General features: G+C 38.4%; 1 protein-coding gene across 14 annotated transcripts in view; it reads right to left on the bottom strand.

Annotated features, from left to right (window-relative positions):
• SDCCAG8 (SHH signaling and ciliogenesis regulator SDCCAG8) overlaps nt 1–23,791 on the bottom strand; it is a 223,690-nt gene that overhangs the window by 164,599 nt on the left and 35,300 nt on the right. For all 14 annotated transcript variants that reach the window (XR_011499352.1, XR_011499357.1, XR_011499355.1 and 11 more), the window contains exons 7-10: nt 22,100–22,164; nt 19,596–19,784; nt 10,321–10,459; nt 841–993 (exon numbers count right to left, since the gene is read on the bottom strand). Coding sequence is in view for 7 of the 14 variants with exons in the window: in XM_014847801.3 (XP_014703287.3) it covers nt 841–993; nt 10,321–10,459; nt 19,596–19,784; nt 22,100–22,164 (546 nt within the window). In the remaining 7 variants the exon portion in view is untranslated. The remainder of the gene's footprint in view (nt 1–840; nt 994–10,320; nt 10,460–19,595; nt 19,785–22,099; nt 22,165–23,791) is intronic.

The following is a 23,791-nucleotide window of genomic DNA, read 5'->3' as shown; positions in this document are numbered from 1 at the left end:
CTTCTACTCAACCCTTTGGAGACTCATTTTCAAAATCTCTTCTCAGGAAAGTCTTTCATGACTGCCCAGACTGGGTCACATTGACCTGTTATACCTTCTCACAGTATGCTATACTGTACCTTCATGCCTTTGTCACAGTGGTAATTAAAAACTCATTTACGGAAGGAAGCGTTTAATGTCTACCTCTCCCACTAGTCTGTAAACTTCATGAGGGAACCTCATGGGTCCTGTGACTGCCACACTCCCACATTCCAGTTTGTTACTGTTTTCAAACACTGCCCATTTCATGGTCTCTGTTCCTTTCGCCTTTAATTTCTCCCTTCCATTTATTCATCTGGTTATGGTCATTATTCATCTTGAAATTTGTAAGAACCTATTTGTACAGGGTACATAATCACTTTTTCTTGGTTACTTGGTTTCTTGTAAGTGTTTTATTTTCTGCAAGTCTAATTTGGGAGTGGGCATGAAGTAGGGGAGTCATCTGTCTTTGATTTAGCCAAGGTAGAAATAAAATCTGGATATCTGCAGGGCACCCGCTCCCCTCTGACCAACAGGAGAGACAGAATCAAGCGAAACGACAGGATTAAAGTAAATTTCACAATTTCATATGATGGAATCTAATGGATTATTTTATCTGGAAGGGTCAGGGAATATCACTTTTACTGAGAAATATATGGAAAAATAGAAAATTTTTATGAGCTTTAAGTTATAAGAAATTTGACTACTTACAAGGTTTTAAAATTTAAACTTCATTCAAGAATTGCAGCCTATAGAATCATCAATGACATCAGCACAAACATTTCTTCTGCAATGTGGGTAACAAATTGGATCCTTAAGTACCTTTGACGCCATGTCCTCCCTTTCTTTTGTTATTTCATTTTTTATCATCTCTTTCTCAGAGGCCCTTTTCTCTTGCTGAGATGCAAGCTCTTTTTCAAGTCGTTCGGTCTGCCTCTCCAGTTCACTCTTCAACTGCTCACACTGGATTAAAGCCTGCCAGAAACAGACAGTGAAATGGAGCTTAGAATTTGGAAAAATAAAGGGAAAACGAGACAATTAAGTTTTAATTTTGTTTAAAATAGTTAAAACACACTATAAAGTCAAGTAGAATAATTTTCTATTTCTTAACACCACTTACTAATCTAAAACAGTATTCAGATACTACATGTGTTCAGATATTTCAATTTTCATAATTAAGGCTATATTAATTTATCAACTAACAAAATTCAGGTAGTGCACTTTGATGAGAGCCACTGATAAATCAGAATTATAAAAAAGGGGATCAGAAAAAGGAAGTGTTCTAGCATTTTCAGTTATATATCATGTTTATACACAAGAAATATATAAGTACTAAATTTAACTGATTTTTCATTTGCTCATGCTTAAAAATTATTTGAACACTTTAAATGATAAATAGATTTAAAATAATCTCAGTTTAAAAATAAGTCCCAATAAAATTAAAGTGCTTAGCACAGAAAATCTGAATCATTCTATGGTGTCTTAGTTTTTATCCCAGTGGCTCTAATCTACAATATCTCCCTCACCCAACCTCTATTTTCCCTTGAATTGGTAGCAAGAAACTCAAGTCTCTTATGACTTACATACTGTGTAATTATAAATTTGACAGTCACTTTTGTTATTAATAGAGACAGAAATTGTCTCAGTAAGCACTATAAGTTTCATGTATAGCCATGCTTCTCTCTGGTGAAAGCAATAATAAATACAGACAAATGTCTAGGATATATGAATTTTCCTCTCTTCCTCTGGAAAGCACTAAACTCCAATTTCTTGTAAACTCTTCTCAAAAGTTTCTGTACTCCTTGGCACAAAGTATGGGGGTAAAATTCAATTGTGTCAGATTAACAGATAAGGAAATACGATGACTAAAAATGATTCTCCTAGGGAGTCAGTCCCGAGTCCAATTCCAGATGAGAATGCCTGGAAAAGAACATTTTAAAAGAAATGAAAAAGCATAATTTTTCTATAATTTAAGCCCTAGGAGCTTGAAATATTATGAGTTAGAGACTTTCGTGCTTCAGAATATAATTGCTCTTGTGAAAAATATTTTATATGAACCTAAAATATGTTCATAACTTTTGCTGATATAATGACTATTATTGGCAAGAAAGAATAAAATGATCATTGACTATAAACCAATATACCCAATCAGAAGGTTTTTAATTGAACGAAGACTCAGAGCTAACATTATTAACTATAGGAACAGTGGAAGGGACTGCTGCAGATCTAAAGATCAGGCTATGGGAATAAAAAGAATCAATCCAAAGAAGGCAGTCAACTTGGGAACAGTAAAGGATCCTGACAGGATAGGAGGCCTGATGCCGAGATAAGATGAGAGAAAGCGCTGAAACACAGCCACCGCTGAGGCCTTGGTTTGTCGGTGGCCTTCTCTCTACTTGGACTAGCCACCCCCAATGATGAAGGAAGTATGAAAGCAGTAATGAAACAATGAATGAAGACACTACATTAAAAACTGGTTATGGACTTCTCTTGGTGTGTGACCAATGACTCCGTATCATAAAACAGCATTTAACTTCTATTCGTTTTGATTTTAATACATACGCCCAGCCACAATGAAGAGAATATTAAGATTTAATAACACTTGGAATTAGAAAAGTGGTTTAATCTTTCTAAAGATATCTCTCTTATAATGGACCTCACATACTAGAATATTTGGTTCTACTAAACAAATATTTATACACTATTTCCATTAAAGCTTTTCCTTTTAATTCTACGGCTCCCTCTCCTACTTTCTAGAATCCCAGCTGACTCAGTATCCCTGATCATACTCATCTAACCATGCAGTAAAGGAATAACTGAATTCTCCAAGGCTAGGTCAGTCAATGGTCAATTACCACTAACTGATAGATCTTCATGGGTGATCAAGCCAATTTGGGGCCTGTGGCTGCCATTTCTCCCTAGAATTCCCAAAGTGTTGGCTTCTCTCTTTCCTGGAGTGCAGCCCCTTTCTTGATGGAAATGCTTGTAGGTCTTGGGAAGTTGAGGAATTACACTTTCTCCCCACCTAGTAGACTCAATCCATAAAAGACCTTCTCTCTTCCAGGAAATTTCTTTATTTGTGGTCATTCTATGCTGGCCACATTAACACCATTTTCAAAACATAATTTATTGGCCTTGATATTCCCAGTCCTAGTTTTATTAAACCAAGAAGTATACATTATTATCTTAATGGGGTCAAAACATTTTCCAAAACAAATTTATGTCTAGTCAACTCAATTTTTAAAATAGGAAAACTATTTTAGGACATATAAAAGTCCTTCTCAACTGCTAGGGTTAGGTTCCTAGAAATCCTTGTGATAGAAGAATTCATGATTAAAGAATTAAAGATCTTATGAGAAATACAGAGTTCATACTTGTGAATGTAAACTTAAAAACTTATGAAAATGTTTTTATTTTTATGAAATAAAGCCCACAAAATAAAAATGATTATCAACACATTTTAACTTATGAATAATGCATAATATTGATTTTTAACTTATAAACTCTTGCTTACTGGAAACCTATCAGTCAGTCTATCCCTACCTCCCATTTTCAAGATATTTATAATTTGTTTTGTTTTGTGGCAGATATTGTACGTATCAAGAAGCATTATTTACTATGACTGTGCCTGCAATCAAATACACAATGCTTTTCTGATTTTCTTTCCAGTTTTCTAATTCTTGCCTTTCTGATTCTGCTGTAGTCCAAGAAAAACCATAATTTGGATACTTAAAAAGGAAAAAAAAGTTTTGGGGACATTTATTCAACCTACCAGGTTGGTATTTTTTAAAAACTCTTCAGAGGGTTATCTCATCTGAGATTATGCTTGTGGTAACCTCATGTCGAAGTCAACATTTCCCTTCAAACAGAAGCAGGCAGGTCTCAGGCCTGCTTAACCTGGCATCTTGTAGCTTTCCCAAGGCATCGCTGCAGGAGCGTCTACTCCTCCACCCTCAGTTATTCCCAGGTTATTTTTTTTTCTCTTTTAATATTATCCCCTGTTGTAACGACTTGCAATTTTCAAAGATAAACAAAAACATTTACTGAGCTCTTACTACTTGCCAGATACTTTACTAAATGGCTTATAAGGATTGATTTATTTATACAAGGATTAATTTATTTAAGCCCTTCACTAAATTTTAAGTGGTTCCTATCACTCAGTTGAAGAAACAGGCTTTGAGACAGTAAATAATTTGCCCAAGATCACAGATCTGGAAAGCGGCAGAGTAGGCATTTGATCCAAGGTAGTTTCACAACTGACTCTATGTCTGGCATTCTAACTTTCTTATGTTATAAATTTATTTTCTTATAAAATCCTCAGGTGTTTCTACTGCCACTATAAATATAAATACATAATACAAAAAAATTCCTTCTGCTTCCTTAGCATGCAATGTGCAAAGTGGACACTAGATGGCAACAAATGTCAAGGAACTATAAGAACAAAGTAACCATTACATAGCCCAGTAATCAAGTGTTTGATTCTAAAATTAAAATATGTATGCCATCTCACTTTTTACTCTCAGAAAGCAAAATTCCTAATGTGCTTTACCATACCTTAGAGATAAAAACTACTAGACACGCACTGCATTTTGTAAACTGCCTAGCACTCCATCCTTGCATTATTACTAGTCCAGTGAAAAATTCTATGGATTCACAATACACAATAGCCTCTCTAGTTCTTAACTGTTAAATTTTTAAAATCACTAATTACTAAAATTCACATTACTACGTAAAGTTAATAACTGACTTTAATTCAACAACCATTTACTGTGCAGTTAATATGTAAACAGCCATGTGGGGAATACACTGATAGATGTCACAGACCTGACTTTTAAGGTCTTTTAGTAGAGCGAGCTACGTAAACAGCTACCAGAATTATACACAGCATCAGCAGGAACACAGAGGATGAAGAGATTAAACAAGATTCAGACAGAAGGGGCTGGGGAAACTTCTAAGAAGACTGCTAGCTGAGTTGAGCCTCATCGGTTGAATAGATATTTCACAGATAAATACAGTGCAGAAAATATAGCGTTAACAAATTCAAATGGTCAACTGTAGGTCACGTTCTGGAAATAGCAGAGATTATATTAAAGAGTGTAGTAAAAGATAAGGCTAGAAAAGTTAGACTGGGGCCACACTGTGAAAGATCTGGAAGACCATGCTAAGGAATCTGTCGTTCATTCTACTGCAAGAGGAGAGCTACCTGAACAGGCAAATCGACACTTCAGGAAGACTTTGGCTGCAAGGTGAAAGATATGCTGCAATTGGAAGAGACCCGGGGGACACCAATTAGAAGGCTATTGCAACAGTCTGCACAGGGTGCATAAGAGTATCTACTCAGAGGAATGGAGGGCAGGCATAGCTCAGTAAGGGACTCCGAAGAGAGAGGGAGAGCTCGGTAACTGACTGGATGTAGAGACTGAGAGATAGGGAGGAGCCAAGATATTTTAAAGGATGCAGACCAGGGCTGTTGGTAAGACGATGATGCCATTGTCTGAAAAAGATAATACAGAAAATGGTAGAAGGAAAAGGAGTGGTGGACAGGAAGGTGGAGAAAATTAATAATTTGCTTGTGCAGAGTTTCAGATCCTGGTGGCAAATCATCCATATAAAGAGGTCTAGTAGCAGCAAGAAATGTAGGCCTGAGGCTCGGGAGAGCTATCAGAGCTCAAGGCATAACATAGGAGTGTTCAAATGAAGGTGACGGTCTGGCCACGAGAGGAGAGAATGGATCCCAGAAACCAGCGCAACATGGGTGGAGGCGAGGAACTGACTCGGAGGAAAGTCTGCATTAAAGGCTTGTGGAAAAAAAGTGAAAAGAGACTTGAGAGGAGTAGAGAGGAGCAATATAAAGAGGACCCACAAGAGTAAAATATCAGATAAATCACGAGAAAGGGATGATACGTTACGATAGGACAGTTAATGGCTTGCACAACTGCAGAGTCTGAGTCAACTGAGGAATGAGATGAGCTCACTGGGTTTAGTAATCCAGATGTGACTGGGGACCACTCCATGAGCATTCAGCCGCAGGAAATCAGAACACAGTTTGTTGAAAGCCCGACTGCGATGTGTTCAGAAGTGAACAGAAAGTGACAAGGGTAGAGGCCTGTTCGAAAAGGTCTGCCAGTGAAACGATGGTGAGATGGCAGCAAGTTAAGTGGAAGCTGATCAAGGGCAGGCTGCTCTTTGTTTGTTCAAACAAGAATAACAGCTGCAGATAGGATGAGGAAGAAAAATAGGATGAGGAAGACGGAAGGACAGAAGACACAAGAAAGACGTGATGACAAACGGCTCAGGGCCCAAAACCCGAGAAGTAGGAGATATCAAGAACTTAGAGAAAGAGACCCATCCTGGGAAGTAAGGGGGCCAGATGCACAAGAAAAAGGTGAGTAGAAGACACATTTGAGGGATGAGGAGGTGCTGAAGAGGCTCTTGTCAGTTGGTCGTGATCTCAATACAGTGGGTCATCTACTGAGAGTGAGGTGGTAAGAGTAGAGTTGGGGAGGGGAAGAGTGGAGTTCCTGTCTATAGATAAGGGAGTTAACTGCAAAAAAAGAATTGCTAAACAGCACCTATACCCATTGAAGGCAACCAGGATTATCTCCTGTGGAATTTGTTCCCGGGCTTTCTTAAATAGCTTTCTTCAGCCGTGCTTGATAGGCTGAAAGCAGCAATAGAAAAAAAAGTGTGACTGGGCTTAACTTTCACTGGACACTGGCAAAGTGAGTAAACTAGAAAGAATACAGGAATTCTAGGGTGTTAGTGAGAAAATAGATTGCAATTCCCATAGTCAGTGGATATTTACTGAGTCCCTATTACACACCAAGCACTATGCAAGATGCTAGGGATTTCATAGTGAACAAGATGGATATGTTCCTCCCTGCCAGAGATTTTAAAGTTTAATGAAAGATACAGACAAATAAACAGTAACAATACATTTTGATAAAGGCTTTAATAAAGAGTGGTTCTCAACAAGGTGCAATCCTCCAACCCCAGGGGACATTTGGCAATGTCTGGAGACATTTTCAGTTGTCAGAAATTGGGGGAGAGGGGTGTGCTACTGGAATCTAGTGGGTAGAGGCCAGAGATGCTGCTAAACATCCTAAAATATGGAGGATAACCTAAGAAACAAAGAATTATGCAGCCCAAATTGTCAATAGTGCCAAGACTGAGAAACACTGCTAAAAAGCACATAAGATGTACATCAAATCTAGGATGGAAGATCAAAGATTTTCCAGAGAGACTGGCATGTAAACTAAGATCTGAAGGATGGAGAAAATATGCAGGCAGTGGGGGAGAAGAATCTGCATGACATGTACAAAGACCCAGAAGCTGGAAAAAGCATGGCATAATCAGGGGGATTAATGGTCATCACCACCAGCACCACTATTTATTCAAAATGCAGTTCTCATGAAAACCCTAGAAGTCAGATATTATTTCTGTTTTACAGATGAGAAAAAATGAAGGCATAGAGAATTAAACAACTTGCCCTAGGTCACACAGCTAGTGAATGGTGGGGCTGAAAGTTGACTCTAAGTCTGGTTAATTCTAATAAGACCAAGCCCAACCTCTGAAGTCGACTGGCTTTCCAAGCTGATGGTGGCTGAGCCTGCTGGAGGAGAGTCACAAGTGACAGTGAAGGGTTAAAAGGAAGCATGTTCTCCCAGACCTTATAAGGCTCTGAAAGAGTCTGAAGATTATCCTGAAGGCAGTGGGAAATCCCTGAAGGACCTTAAATCAGGGAGTCACATGATCAGATCTGCCCTGAAGCAAGATCACTTTCTGGCTGCAGCTTAGGGAATGAGTGAAGGAAAGGAGACAAGGCTGTTGTAATTCATAAATCCAGACGTTACAGGGGGCCTGAACAAGAAAGGTGACAGTGAGGAAAGAATTCAGGAAAACTCCAGAAACTAAGATTTGTACTCAGTGATTGGTTGGAAGTAAGGAATGAAGGAGAGGATAACGCCCAGGTTCTGGTTAGGGCATGTTAGTGGACAAAGGTGCCATTCAGTGAGGAGAGGACACAGCAGTTTTGGGGAAGTGAACACAATGAGTTCAATCTGGGATTGTAAAATTCATATTTAAAAGGAAACAGTAGAAGATCGGCCTGGAGACAACAGAGAAAACGAGATATGAGAGGAGGCTGACGAACTAGAGGCAGAAATGAAGACACAGAGTAGATTTAACTGGGATAGGGAGAAAAGCAAATCTCTGGTCAAAGCAAGCAGTTTCAGAGTCAAAGATCTGATGGACACTTCAGTTTACGTGGGAGTTACAGCAGAGTAGGGAAAAAACAATAGAATTAACGAAGCTAAAGTGTGTTGGGACTCAGGTGTTGCATATATTAACAATATGGATGTTGAAACGTTTAAGGATGATGAAAGGAGGTAAGGTGGAGGGCGCTGTAGACTGAATGTTTGTGCCTCTCCAAAGTTCATACGTTGAAACACAACCCTCAATGTGACGGTATTTGGAGGTGGGGCCTTTGGGAGGTGATTAGGTCATGGAAGTAGAGCCCTCATGAATGGGATTAGTGCCGTATAAAAGAAGCCCCAGAGAGACCCCTCACCCCTTTCGCCCTGTGAGGGGACAGTGAGAAGGCAGACCTGAAACCGGGATCTCACCAGACACAGAACCTGCCAGTGCCTTATCCTGGACTCCCAGCCTCTAGACCTGCGAGAAATAAGTATCTGTGGTTTAAGCCCCCCAGTCTGTGGTACTTCTGTCATGGCAGCCTGAGTGGACAAAGACAAGAGGGAAACGGGTCAGACGCTCAAGCTCTTAAAAAGGGTTAAAGATTCCATAACTATTTTATAAACCCGAGTAATAAAATGCAGGATTTTGTTTTAAAAAAGTGTCAAAGAGTGTCTTCTAGATTGAGAGTTTATAATGACTAAGATTAAGGAGAAGAGAGACAACGCTGATCTCAAAGAGGAATGAGAACTGAAAGTAGGTGCCAAAACAAAGGCCTAGACACGGCAGTTAAGAGCGAGGCGAATGCTGCTTTCTCTGTCGCAGCACATGAGAGGAAATGAGTGACAAAGGGCCTTTGCTGGGGGTTGAGGATCATGAGATCATTAAGGGATAGCAGAGCTCAGTACAAATGAAGAAACAGGAGTGTTTCAGGAAACAATAAAGACGTTACGGAGTTTGGTCAGAACCAACGTAAGGTTTAGAAGACACAGGGGCATTAGTAATGAAAACAGTGAGAGTTAAATGGTCTGGGAAGAGTTAGGGATGCACTGGATAGAGACAAACGGATAAGCAATGACTGAGAAGAGGCTTAATACAGAGTTGAATAGCCCAGTATAACACTGCTGCCACTATACGGCTTAGACTAACAGTATCCAACAGAACTTTCTGTGATGATCGAAATGTTCTGTATCTGCACTGTCCAACACAGTAATCAATAGCTACATTTAGCTATTAAACACTTGAAGTGTGGCTATTGTGTATAGGGAAAATACACAGCAATTTTAATGGATTAAGTGTGGCCCCCAAATATAGCAATCAATCAAGATAACAATGAATCAATGGGAACCTCCTAGTGTTTACAGTGCCTAGAACACTGCCTGATCAATAACTGTCAATTATGGTTGATTGAGCATACAATGGATCCAGACTCATAGCTCAAGATGCTATTAAATACACACATATTATCATCTGTGGCATATTTGGATGTTCTCAAAATTTCCCATGAATAGAGAAAAAAAAGATGTCTTCAGTCGTACATGAACATACACAAATGAGTGAGTATGGGTGTTTTGATTTTCACAGCACTAAAAATTATCAGCAAATAAAAAGCTTAAGCATACGTCTCTCAAAGTACTTTACCACACTGCACTACATTTTCTTTTTTTGTTTTCTTTTTTAAGATTTTATTTTTCCTTTTTCTCCCAAAGCCCCCTGGTACATAGTTGTCTATTTTTACTTGTGGGTCCTTCTACTTGTGGCATGTGGGACGCTGCCTCAGCATGGCCTGATGAGTGGTGCCCTGTCCGTGCCCAGGATTCGAACTGGCGAAACCCTGGGCCGCCGAAGCAGAGCGCATGAACTTAACCACTCGGCCATGAGGCTGGCTGCATACATTTTCTGAATAGTGATATAACACGAGTATTTGCAGAGGTATAAGAATTTTCCAAATAGTAAATTTGTTTAATTTAGAAAAGTCAACACTAACAAATTGGTATTCACTTTGTGTGTTTGGTAAAGAGTCTAGTGATGGAAGAATACCCAAAGAAAAACTCAGGAAAAAAAAAGAGCAATAATGGCATGCTTTTTTTCTAATCCTATTAGACTTGCCTTGGTTTTTTCAAAATTGGCTTCCTCAGTCATCTGCACAGCTTGTTTCACCTGCTCATATGCACTTGCTTCCCTTTGCTGCACATATGTCAAGCTGCTCCTTACGGAAACTAGTGCAGACATTAAGTCATCTCTCTCTCTGTTGGCACACAAAAAAAGAACATTCAAAATAAGAAATGATCAAACGACCATGTATTCGTAAAGTCAGGAAGAAAAAGGCATTACTAGGTATTGGAAGAAGGGCCAGGGCCGCCCTCGGCACGCACTGCAGCAGAGGCCGGAGAAAGACCCTCTGTGCTCACTGGGTGAGCGGCGAGCAGTCAGGGCAGGCCTGCATCTGGCGGGACAATAACCGATTATGCGGAGGCCTGGCACACCGAGGCCTGAAGACTAAAGCCCAGACAAGAGGAAATTAGTTTAAAAATAAAGAGTGGGGGGTGAAAAGGAAAAAAAAGGCAATAAGGTAGGGAAGGCAGGGAATGCACCTCGAAGGAGGAGTAAACACATTAAGAGGGGACCACTAAGGTTTTATTTACACTGCCGACTCTCCTCTCCCTTTCTTGAACAGATGTCCCTGCCTCCGTATCTGCCTCCACGATCCTCTTTGTCGCTCTTCTCTTTCACCTACTCATGAACACATTTCTTCCTTCAATGCATAGTCCCGTTAAATCCCTCAAATGCCCTGCTTGTGCCCATAACGCTCGTAATTTAACCAAACCTTATCCACTGGGTTGATGGGTGCCTAGCTCCGCCCCCTCCTCAGCCATTCTCAGAAGTATCCTAAGCTGAGCTATTTCTGGGGACAGAAGTAAACCAAATGCCAAAATGCTATGACATGTAAAATGGCAAGGATCCAGTCTCATGGGTTAACTTAACTGCACATAAAAGATGCCAGGATATCTGGAATTTATCCACTGGATAAATTCAAAAGGGAAACTGAGGCGGGAAACTTTCTTTACACACAAAGCAAAAAAACGTAAGTTGGACTGTTCTGTATGCTATTCCATCCTTGTCACACAGGGCTCAAGTTTCAAACTGTGCTTTCAAACTCAGTTGAAGTAACTGCTTGCAGTTTCATTTTCGTTGCCAAGTTCCAAACTAGCAAAAAAGAGCCAACTGCGATTTTCCTTTAATTTAGCAAACTTTAAGGAGTAATAATTTAAAAGATCATGAACTCTGGGCTTGAATTGTTTTCAGAATTAACCAATGATTCCATTAAAAAAATCTCTTAAAGATAAAACAATTTAAACCATTTGTGGTATTTGGAAAGCAGCCATATTTTAAGAAATACGTAATACTGAACAAAGTTACAATTATTAGCAGTTTCATAAAAGCTCCTTTTGTTTAAAAAAAAGAATAAATTGCTTCAAATATCATAAAATTCATGGTGCATGGTGATCTTCATCTTAGAATTTCCTGATTTGTTTGTTTTAAATTGGGAAAAATAGTTTACTTTTTTTTGTTCTAAAAGAAATGAAAAAAGGAGTTTATTTTTATCAAATATAATCAAACACAATGATTATGTGAAAAAGGGGAAGAATCAAAGCAAGATTAAATTATTCTCGTGAAGCCGTAAATTAAATGCAAGCAAAATTGAACTTATATTTATTTGAATTTCAAAATAAGCTCTAACATAAAAGGGTACTAGCTTCATTGAGAATATGCAATCCAACTAGAACATATGATTCTAGAAGAAAACCTAAATTCACTCTTCAAGGATAGCAAGGTTAACGTGGGCATCATATAGTCACCTTTCTTAAACTTCCAAAACCTACTGGAAAATCAAAATCACTATTCAATGACAATCTTATCTGTTCCTGATACCACGCCATCATCAAAGCCAAAGTTCCAAATAGAAAGAACTAACAAAAAAGGTCAGTGTTTGTAAGTGTGTTAACAGACAGATCACAGCAGAATAAAAGTCTAACACACCTGCTTCTTATATTTAGTACATTTCATCTCTTTTCAGTATATCCTCTTGCAAGAGGAGTTTGCCACATGGTAGCTCATTAATGAAATAAATGACAAAAGAATGAATGAATAATGACTGCTCAGGAGGGCATCAAAAGAGGTGAAGTAAAACTTCCCCCCAATTCTAATATTTTATGATCTAAATTTTAAAAGTCACTAGAGTATTTAGAATCGGAAATTAAAGAGTTTAGTTGCTCTGGTTCAAAATTTTTTCAGAATATCAACCCACCAACTCCATATTACTGAACCAGAGAAAATCATTAAAGATAAACCCCAAAACACTGTTGTCTTAAGATCATCATTTAGCAGTGAGACCCGTAAAATGATTATACTAAAAATCTGTGTAGCCACTGGACTGACAAACTCCAATTTTCTGTAAGAGAAATTCTGCAGTGGCCTTCAACCACCTGGGAAGCTCAGGAGAGATGGCTAAATTGCATATACACTTACAGCTGCAGTAGCCATTTTGGCAATTTGGGATTTTCTACTCGGTGCTACATTTCTGGCTTTGTTTTGTTTCAACTCAGGCAGCCTTGTCCTCAGCACAAGGCCCTGCCTCCTGTCCACGCCTAGGTTCGTCTGGCTCACCTTCTTGATTTAGCTCCCATCTTTCAGCCCCATACTTTCCCTTGAGTCTAACAGTGCTCACTCATTATCTGCCCTTCAGAAACAGTCAATTCCAGCTACCCAGGGTAACTACCCAGGCAGTTGTAGTCCTGCTCCAGAGCTCCCAGTCCACTGGGCCAGCCCAGAGCCAGGCCACAGTGAGCCTCTCGCCATGGGACATTGTCCAAATATACATGACATATCAATGACAGAGTGAGAGGGCAGTTCTCCAAATTACCATTTCCACGGCAAAAGTTGCATGACTGCTTAAAAACACCACGTGTGGGGCTGGCCCGGTGGTAAGTCTGCGTGCTCCACTTTGGCAGCCCAGGGTTTGGGGGCTTGGATTCCAGGCACAAGATCTGCTCATCAAGTCACGCTGTGGCAGTGTTCCACATAGAAGAATGGAGGAAGATGTTAGCTCAGTGACAATCTTCCTCAAGCAAAAAGAGGAAGATTGGCAACAGATATTAGCTCAGGGCCAATTTTCCTCACCAAAAACTGCCCCCCAAAAACCCCCCACCCTGTGAATGTTTCAACAAATGCGATCAAGGAGGTTTTCGAAGCAAAGCAAGGAATACAGCATCAACCCTGCAACATCCATGATCCAGATGAAAGAGCAGCTGAGCAGACGATGAGGTAAGGAGCATGGGTTTCAGTGCTGGGGTGATCTACCTAACAAGAATGTAGTATTTAAGGAACCTAGTGCAACAAACAGAGCATAAAGGACAGAGAAAATCTCCAAAAAATCTTGGCCAGATGTTTACAACAAAGAGAGGGTTGGTCTCATGTACACGCATGAGCTTCGTCTTGAAATATGGAGTGCCTAAGAAATGCTTTTAGTTCCTAGTTACTCCACAGCTATTACCAACTGTAAGCTTTATTAAGCATCATTTGTAAGTATTATCACTGTTTTCAAAAAGAACGTCTGCAAGGCTGATTACAACATTTCCTTGCTCCTCATTTCTGGGAAGTTCCTGCCATAGTCTTTCAAAGCCAACCATACAGAATATTGCCAATGACCCACCCCAAAATCACAAGCTGGACTAAAGTCCCAGGAAAGTACAGTAGTAATCATTCCTTCTTTCTGAAAAGTACATCAAAACTTCCCCAAGGCACGATGAGCTACAGAAAGGAATACAAAATAAAGCCGTTCCATCCTGATTACCCTTCTAAGGTATTTTTTTCTTTAAGCAAGTAAGAGGTTTCTGTTGCTCTTACATACCTTTTGGCATAATGAGACCTGAGTGAAAAGCAGAAGTTCAGAAACACTATGAGGACTTCAAATCAACCTTTAAAATATATCCAGTGTCATCAACAGTTGCTAAGTATACTGTCCGAAAACATCATGAACACATGGGTGGTCTGGTCCCCAAGCCACACCTGATCTTCTCCTTTTCCAGGTCCAAGTCATTCTTGTGTCATAAATTCAACACATTACACGATAAAAACTCAACAAAGGAGGTTAATGCTGGTGTCACAATACCACATTCCGAGTAGAGGCCAGGAAACACTTTGATTTATCATATTTTGGATTTAAAAATTCCCTGTTAAAGCCATGCAGGAAATACTTTGATACAGATCACTGAGGGTTCAGACTTCTAATTATGCATAAAACTAGAAATCCAAATCTAAAGTCTTGGCCATTCTTCAAAGTCAGCATATCACTCAATATCCAGCATTCTGCATTAATAAGATGAAAGAAGCTGAACACCAGCTTAAGCCAAGGGAATCATATAGACAAAGATTTACATTTACAATAAAAGCAGAAACCTTCCACTGTATTCTGTTATTAAAGAAGGACATGAGCCAATGACATGCTGACAAAGCAGAAAATTGAACCGAGAAGGCTGACATTTATTTTAAGAGGCTAAGAGCTGAAATTTAGGATAGAGACAAAGGAATACACAATAGAGTAAGAATCTAATTTCTAAATGACTGCCAGGCTTGGAATCAATGCAAACATTGTAGCTTCCTTTTAAAATATTTTTCTTATGATCTACAAAGATAGCATGAAAGGCAACATAATAGGGAAAAAGTCCTGCTTTTTATTTGTTGGTTGGTTTTGCTGGACTTAAACTCTGCTGTCTTCATCTGTGTGAATTTGAATAGGCTTTTTCCCTTTTTAAATTAATTTGCATTACATTTTCCTTGTGAAATTAATTACCAATACAATTAAAGACCTATTTGACACATACTTTCAATCTGAATGCCTTCTTCCACCTCTCTACTGGTAATCACTGTTAAATATTGTGTGTTTATCCTTTCAAATCTTTTTCTATGCATATCTATGAACCTAGAGAAAATACCTAAGTATGGTTGTGCATGGACTTTTAAAAAAACACAAATGGTTTCATACCAGGTGTATCTTTCTCATCTTGTTTTATTTTTTTTTTGTTCAACGATATATTTTGAAGCTTAGTCCCACTTTAGTATATATAAATCTACTTCTTTTTTTGTATTTTTTACTGTGCATAAAATTTCAGCTTATCTAAACCATACTTTAGTTATTCTTCTTTGAAGGATATTTAGGTTGTTCACTCCTAAAGGAAAAACCTCTTGTTTTCCTCTATACTCAGTTTCTGTACTCACGACACTTCTGACACCAAACATATGGGTTTTCCACACCAAGCAATTCTCTCATTCTCAGTGGATACTAACTCAATTCTGACACTAACTACCCAGTTAGGACAGACACTACATGTTAAGGCTCAGTCCCACAAGACTGTCCCCTACTTTAGATGCCAATTGAAAGTCCCAGGTTGTCACCTGTATCTCTGACCAATGGGCCATAAATCGGGGGTCCCCACAACTCCTTCCTCAGGATTGATAATTTGCTAGAACAGCTCACAGAACTCATGAAAATGCTTTACTTACTATTCCCCGTTTATTATAACAAATACAACTCATGAACAGCTAACTGGAAGAGATGCACAGGGCAAGGTATGTGAAGAAGGGCCTGCAGCTTCCATGTCCTCTCTGGGCGTGCCACCCTCCTGGCACCTTGATGTGTTCACCAACCCAGAAGCTCTCCAAACCCCATTGTTTAGGGTTTTTACAGAGGTTCCATAGGCTTGATTAAATCATTGGGCATTGGTAATTGAATTCAATCTCCAGGCCTTCTCCCCTCCCCAGAGGTTGGGGAGTGGGAGCTGAAAGTTCCAATCCTCTGATCACGTGAATGGTTCCCTTGGCAACCAGACACTCCTCCTTAGTGGGTTTCCAAAAGTCACCTCATTAACATAAATTCAGGTGTGGTTGAAAGGGACTTGTTAAGATTACAAAAGATGTTCCTTTCAAGTTTATGCTCTGGAGGTATTTCAGGAACAGGGGACATAACCAAAATATTAGAACAGATACTCCTATTGATCTTATCACTTAGGAAACTAAAGTTTTAGGAGCTCTAAGCCAGGAACCAGAGATGAAGACCAAAGTACTATTTCTTATTATATCACAGTGTCACACCACCATTACAAATAATGCTGCAAAAAGCACTCCCTATAAACACTCCATCATGCACACACATCCGTTTTCCAGGGTAGATTCTGAAATGTGTAATACCTAATTTAAATATTAACTGATGGTGCTAAATCACCCTCCAAAGTAGTAGCAATTTATGGTTCTACCAGCAGGGTGTGAAAATAGTCCATTACTCATGGTCTCACCAATTCTTGTGATTACCAATCTTCCTTAATTTTCACAAATTTGATGAGTTGATTTTTTAAAAAATTGTATTTCCCTGAATAATAACAGAATGAATACCTTCTTGTGTATTGACACCTTCCTCTTTTATTGCTCACCAATTTCTATTCTTTTTTTTTTCTTAAAGATTGGCACTTTAGCTAACAACTGTTGCCAATCTTTTTTTTTTTCAAAGATTTTATTTTTTTCCTTTTTCTTCCCAAAGATCCCCAGTACATAGTTGTATACTCTTCGTTGTGGGTCCCTCCAGTTGTGGCATGTGGGATGCTGCCTTAGCATGGTTTGACAAGCAGTGCCTTGTCCGCGCCCAGGATCCGAACCAATGAAACACTGGGCTGCCTGCAGCGGAGCGTGTGAACTTAACCACTCGGCCACAGGGCCAGCCCCGCAAATCTTTTTTTTTATTTTTCTCCCCAAAGCTTCGCAGTACATAGTTGTGTATTCTAGTTGTGAGTGCCTCTTGTTGTGCTATGTGGGACACCACCTCAGCATGGCCTGATGATCGGTGCTATGTCTGGGCCTAGGATGTGAACCAGTGAAACCCTGGGCCACCAAAGTGGAGCACGTGAACTTAACCACTCAGCCACGCGGCCGGCACCACCAATTTCTATTGTTTATCCACTTTGCAACTGGGCAGTTTGTACTTTTTGTTTGTTTCTTTACACATTACATCAATTTTTTGTTATGTAAAATGTAAATATTTTCCCCAGTCTCTTAATTTAATTTGTAATATTGTACTGTAAGAAAGGTTTTAATGGAGTCAAATGTATAAACTTTTTTCCTTTATGAATTTCAGTTTTCATGTCATGCTCAGGACTTTAACTAGCCCAAGGCCATAAAGATATTTTTCTACATTTTTTTAAATACTTTTATAGTCTGAATTACATCTGGGTCTTTAAGCCATCTTGAATTTATTTTTGTGAGTTATGCTTCTATTCTTTTTTTCAAATATAAACAGGCAAATTTTTAACTTCTCTGAGCCTCAGTTTCCTTAGCTATAAAATGGGGTAATAATATTTCCCTCACAAATGCTTTACTAAGATTAAGAGATTATGTTGTTAAATTGCTTAGCACAGTCTTTAGCACATAATAAATGCTTATTACATGTTAGTTGCATCTGAAAATATATTTAATATCTTTTATAATTATATTGAATATATATGAATAATTTAATAATTAATATAATATTTAACAAAAAACAGGACTGTCAGCATAGATTATAAAAACTACCAGTCAGTCCAAATTGGAGAAATTCCGTTTTCATATAACAACCTCTGTGTTAGTCACCGTGGGAGCCATGGCTGCCAGACACTCGGCCTGCTCCTGGAGGACAGAGGCCCTGAAGGGCTTTAACAGCTATGGAGCGTTTATCACACAGCAGGAACTGTTGGAAGCATTATGTATGTATTCTTCCAATGACTCCTCAAAATAACCCTATCAGTTATGTATTTCTATCTCCATTTTAAAAATGGGAAATTGAGGGGCCGGCCAGGTGGCGCAGTGCTTAAGTTCGCACGTTCGCTTCGGCGGCCAGGGGTTCACCGGTTTGGATCCCGGGTGTGGACATGGCCCTCCTTGGCAAGCCATGCTGTGGCAGGCATCCCACATAGAAAGTGGAGGAAGATGGGCACGGATGTTAGCTCAGGGCCGGGCTTCCTCAGCAAAAAGAGGAGGACTGGCAGCAGATGTTAGCTCAGGGCTAATCTTCCTCAAAAAAAAAAAAAGGGAACTTGAGGCATGAGAGGTTAAGTAACTCTCATGAGGCTACACAGTAAGTTAGCAGTAGAACCAGAATATGAAACACAGCAGTTTGACTCAAAAGCCAGTGCTCCAGGCACAAGGCTAAGCTGCCCCAGTAAAATCCCGAGAGGTATAGTCTTCCAAACAGCAGAAGACTCCAGACTCAGAGAGGTAAAGTAATTTGTCCAAAGGTCAAGATGTAGAGCAAAAGTGGTCTGCTCTACTGACCACAGTCTTTCTCTTCACGCCAGTTCCAGATGGAGGATCCCTGACTACTAAGCAGTAAATGCTAAAATGCATTGTCATGTGAACAGCAAGCATTTACTGAGTGTCTCCCACAGGCCAGGTGGTCTGCTAGAAGACAGGTATACAGAAATCAGCAAATCACACTTGCTGCCTCCAAGTATACACAATACATTATAAAATCACAGAAGAAAGGAGCCTAAGTCAGCTGAGGACAAAATGGGCCAAGGCTGGTGAGAGAACTAATAAGGAGTGATGTTCCGGCTGTGAAATGAGCCCAAACAGAGAGAGGTGACCTTGAGCACAGAGAAAAGAAGGGAGCATGGGAGAAGACACACTATGCTGTATTAAATAATAATTCTCAACTTCCACAGATTGTAATTCTCACAGGAAAAGGCTTTCTCTGGAATAGTGAAAATGGAACAAAAAAGATGCACACAGAGAACTGTAGTATTTCAACCTAGATGGAAACTTTGACGACATTAAAGCTCGTGTATAACTCATCCTCAGTCGGTCCTCAAATATTAACACTGGGATGTAGTGGGTCCTTCTTCACAACACAGTATTCATAATATTCTTACAACAGGCAGATGACGAAAACGTGATAATAACTCATTCTACTTAAATGACAGCAGGGAAATCCAAGATAAGCCAAAATCAAAACAATTCCTCTCAAACTCAGTTCTGTTAAGAATCGTGCTGGACTTGCAATTATGGAGTCATAGAAACGAACAGAATTGTAAAGGTTATCTACTTCGATTCTTTCACTTCAAAATGAGATTGAAACGAAGAGAGAGAAAATTACTTCTCCAAAATGACGTGGTCACACAGTTGGCAAAACTCACCTATTCTGTCTTCAAGAAAGCTACAATGAAGAAACCTTTTAAAATCCATTTTATCTGAAGCTTAACAGTGATCACATGTGATCCAGCCTGAGGCTAAAAGAACACAACGCCCCTTTAAAGACACAGTTTTCCGTGTTGACAAAGACTCCACACACAGAGCACACTTACTTCGTCAGTCTTTCAACAGTCTGCATGTGAGCGTTAGTGTGGGTTTGGGAAAGAACAGCTTCATGCTGAGCACATTTCAAACAAAGACCACCAACACGGTGAGAAATATTAGCAGCAAGAAGAGATTCTTTATGTTTTAGTTGCTGTTTAAGATCTTCATAATTTTTCCGATATTCAGCTAAGTCTTTCCTAAAAAGATAAGAAAATAAATTCTAGTAAATGGCGAGGTAACTATTTTCAAATGTATCATCATCATGATAACCACTACCACAACTTAGAGGTGTTTACCTTAGGACGCACTCTCCATGCAACAGCTAATTAATTCTTACCACAACCCTGAAATGCAGGCACGAGTATCCTAATTGAGATTTTGAATACAATGAGATTTGAAGATATTAAATAATTAGCCCAAGTTCTTATAAGATTTTAACACAGATTAGTCTGTCTCCCTCTTCACAGGATCCCATCTCCATTACATTACATTGCCCACAAAACAAAAAGAAAACTCCAAATACAAATCCTGAGAAGCTTCTCTTATTATATAAAGAGGTGGGGCAACATAACACAACATCCTTGAACTGAGGGAAACACCCCATTCCAAGTGCTAACCCCTTAAAATTTGTAAAGAGTACCTTAAAAGATCACAGAATGGACATGGATTTTATCCCTGAGTAGTTTATTATTGCCCATTTTTCTTCAGGAGGAAAAAACATTAAACATTTATCTAACCACAAAGTTTTATGAAGAGCTGTTTCAAAAGAGAATGGGCCACGAAAAGAATTTCTATAGAACTTGCCAGTCATAAGACTTCATAAGTAGCAGCTATTAGCTGGAAATATGCGGCTTGCTAGACAGAACTGAGAAATTGTGTGTGTGTATGTTTTCTTTGTTTGTTTTTACTTTGTGGGATAGTCCCTAGATGAGGTTTTTCTCCAAGTTGACTTTTTAAGGATAAAATGACTAGTGTATGGGGTCGTATTCTGCCCTCCCCCCTACCCCAAGCAAAGTTTTGGTCAAGTCAACTTGGGCAATGGAGCTTCCTTGCAGAGACATTCCTTTCCTGCTGTATAAAAAACCCTTTCTGGCTTAAAAAGGAGAAAGTTGTCCTTAAATTCTTAGACTATTGAAGGCAGACATTTTCTCTCTGGCTCAGTCTACTTTTTGTTGTCAGTTTCTACTATCCTCAGGGATCTACAGCCATCCTAACTGGCTCACTGAAACAGGGGAAAAGCCAATAGTCAAGACACGGGGCTGTCACACACTACCTCAACACTTGGGATTTGGGGAGGCAACCCAAGGGGAGGTGGGAAAGATCCACAGGTAATCCAAAGGTTAAAGAAAGCTAACCTAAACAGTCTCAAGTTGAAAAAAAAGCCAAAAGCTGTTTTTGCCCTATACCCAAGATAATTAAGTTTTCTTTTTAAGTATCATGTAGAAAAAGTCTGACTTTTAAAGACTTTGTAAAAAGAACTTGGGAAGCATATTTCAAAGTCAAAAGGTCTCCATAACTATTTCTGTCAGTTTCAACTTCAAAACACTCAGGTAGATTTGGTTACTTGAAATGGCAAAAAGTAAAAAATAAAAAGGTACCATAGAGCCAGAGTTTCTGAGACCAGTGATTTTATCTCTTTCATAAAGAAAATACCTCTTTAAATAATCTTAAATTGTACTACAAGAAAATGAAGAAACAGAAGGATGCAAGGAACAAAGTCTAGTTCATTGCAAGGTGGTATTTTAATGTAATTAAAGATGGCATATTTGAATTCTGAATGAGATCAAATAAGTCACATTCCCATAAGTATAATGACCTAGAAACACTTTACTTTAGAACTGAAGAATCAAAATACGATAGAAATCAAAATACAACAAAGCAAGATAAAAAGCAAGAAAGAAAAATTAGACCTTTTTTTAAAATGTTAGTTTTGTTCATGAAAAAGTAAAAATCTCTATAGAAATCCTAAACCTAATCAGAATAAGCAAAGAAAAGCATAAGAGCATATTAAAATAAATGAACAATAGCACAAGCAGTGAAAGCCACGATGCTGGTTCTTAGCATTACTCTAGTTATGTCTCTAGATGACATATGGCCTGAAGATTTTTAATTTTATTTCAAATTGGACTTATTAAAATAAAATTATAAGAAGTATTTTAAAGTTGATTTGATTTGAAAATATTTCATTACCACTATTTAAAATAACATTTCACACACAGGAAATTAATTCCTAGTATCTTTTTCTACTTCTGACACATAAAATAATCACTAATGGTTAATCTATAATATAAAGGTTTTATCAGGATTTTTGAAAACATATCAAAAGGCATATGAATCTGAATCTGCAAACCCCAGGCCGCCAAAGCAGAATGTGCAAACTTAACCACTATGCCACTGGGCTGGCCCCAAGTAATTCTTACATTGACTAAAACTGGGAATTCAGCAAACATTCAAATACAGTTTAAGATCATCATGCTTTTGCTATGACTTTAAATAGATGATAAGACTTTACCTCAAAAACTTCAATTGAGATTCCAGGATTTCAATCTTTTCTTCATAAGTAAGTTTTAGCGTCTCCTATAGAAAAGAAAAAAAAGTACATTTCCTCCATGTCCTGAGTTTTACAAGAAAATTTTAATTATTAATATTAAATTCAATATTTTTTTCTTTTACCCAAGAGGAAAAATAATGTGTCCTCTCAGGAAACCCCTTTCCTAGCCCATCCAAAATTTTCTGTTTATTGAGTGAATACTTGCAAAGAACTACTGTTTTTTTTTTTTTCAAAATTGCACCCATCAGGTCTCACTTTAAAAAGTCTGACTCTGGGAAAAACCAATTATAACCTCTAAGGTCCATGAGGGCAAGGATCAAATCTTACTGGAATCTCCCATTGTGATTGCTGCACATTTGACAAGCAATAAGTATGTGCTGGATGAATGATAAAAGTAAAGTTATACATCACATGATGATAGACCAAACTCATATACTATCTACAAGCCTCTACTGGTATCCAATTATTCTTTCAATCAACAAATATTTACTGGGTATCTAACATGAAGATGACTCTAACCTCAAGGAGCTTATATTCTAGGGAGGAAGAGAAAGACAGATGAACAATTTCAATTATATATAATTTAGTCTAGTGAGGTATACGGAAGGTAAAATGAAATCAGAGAGGCAGGAACTTAACAATTCAGCTGAAGAAAAGTAGACAAGCTTTCATGGAGGAAATGCTAAGACTTAATGGATAACTTCCAATACAGCAAAAGGCACAGAGGCTGGAGAAAGCATGTTTGGCCAATGAGTAGATCAGTATTGCTAGAATATAACATGCTAGGTGGAAGAGTGGATAGTGATGGGTTGAATACATAAGATTGGGCCATGAGAGGCATAAAAATATTAAGATCTTTATGTCGACAACTCACGTAATCTCCACGTAGTAGAGACATTGGGTGGATTCTGAAAGCTTTTTATCAGATTTGAACATTAAGTCACTCTGAAGCGTGGAAAAGGGAGACCAATAAAGAGTCATCACAAATACATAGGTAAGAGAGGAGCACATGAGCAAGAGTGATCAAGCAGTACGGACAGAAAAGAAAGAATTTAGTGTAGAGCGATTTAAAAGTAAAGTGACAGAATTTTATGACTGCATAGATATGAGAGAGAAAAAGACATTAAAAATAATCCTGGGTTTCTGAGTTGGGCAACCAGGTGAGTTCTGGTGCTAAGGATTTTTTCAGACTGATAAAAGGAAGTAAAATGGAATCATAAAAATATTCAACTAATTCAAAAGAATGCAGAAAAGAGGAAAGGGGAAAGAAAATAAGAGATAGGAAAAAAAGAAGCCAAATAGCAAGACAGTGGATTTAAACCCAAGTGTATAAATAATCATAGTTAAAAATTAGATATTGTTCGATTGGATAAAACAGCAAAACTCAGCTATATGTTGTCCACAAGAAACCCACATAAATATGAAGATATAAATATGTTAAAAGTAAAAGGATAGAAAAAAATAAACCATATTAACACTAATCAAAAGAAAGTGGAGGTCACTCAAAATACAAAAACCATGTGCTTTTCTCTACACCAGTAATGAGGGTTGAGAAAATGAAAATTAAAAAAATTATGTCATTTATATAACATCAAAAATAACTGATCTGGGAATAATTCTAATGAAAAATGTGTTAAGACCTTTATTCATAAA

The sequence above is a fragment of the Equus asinus genome, chromosome 30 (genome assembly GCF_041296235.1).
Source record: "Equus asinus isolate D_3611 breed Donkey chromosome 30, EquAss-T2T_v2, whole genome shotgun sequence".
NCBI classification, from domain to species: Eukaryota; Metazoa; Chordata; class Mammalia; order Perissodactyla; family Equidae; genus Equus; species Equus asinus.
The sequence above is the reverse complement of the archived record's forward strand: the minus strand, read 5'-3'. Positions and strand labels throughout refer to the sequence as shown.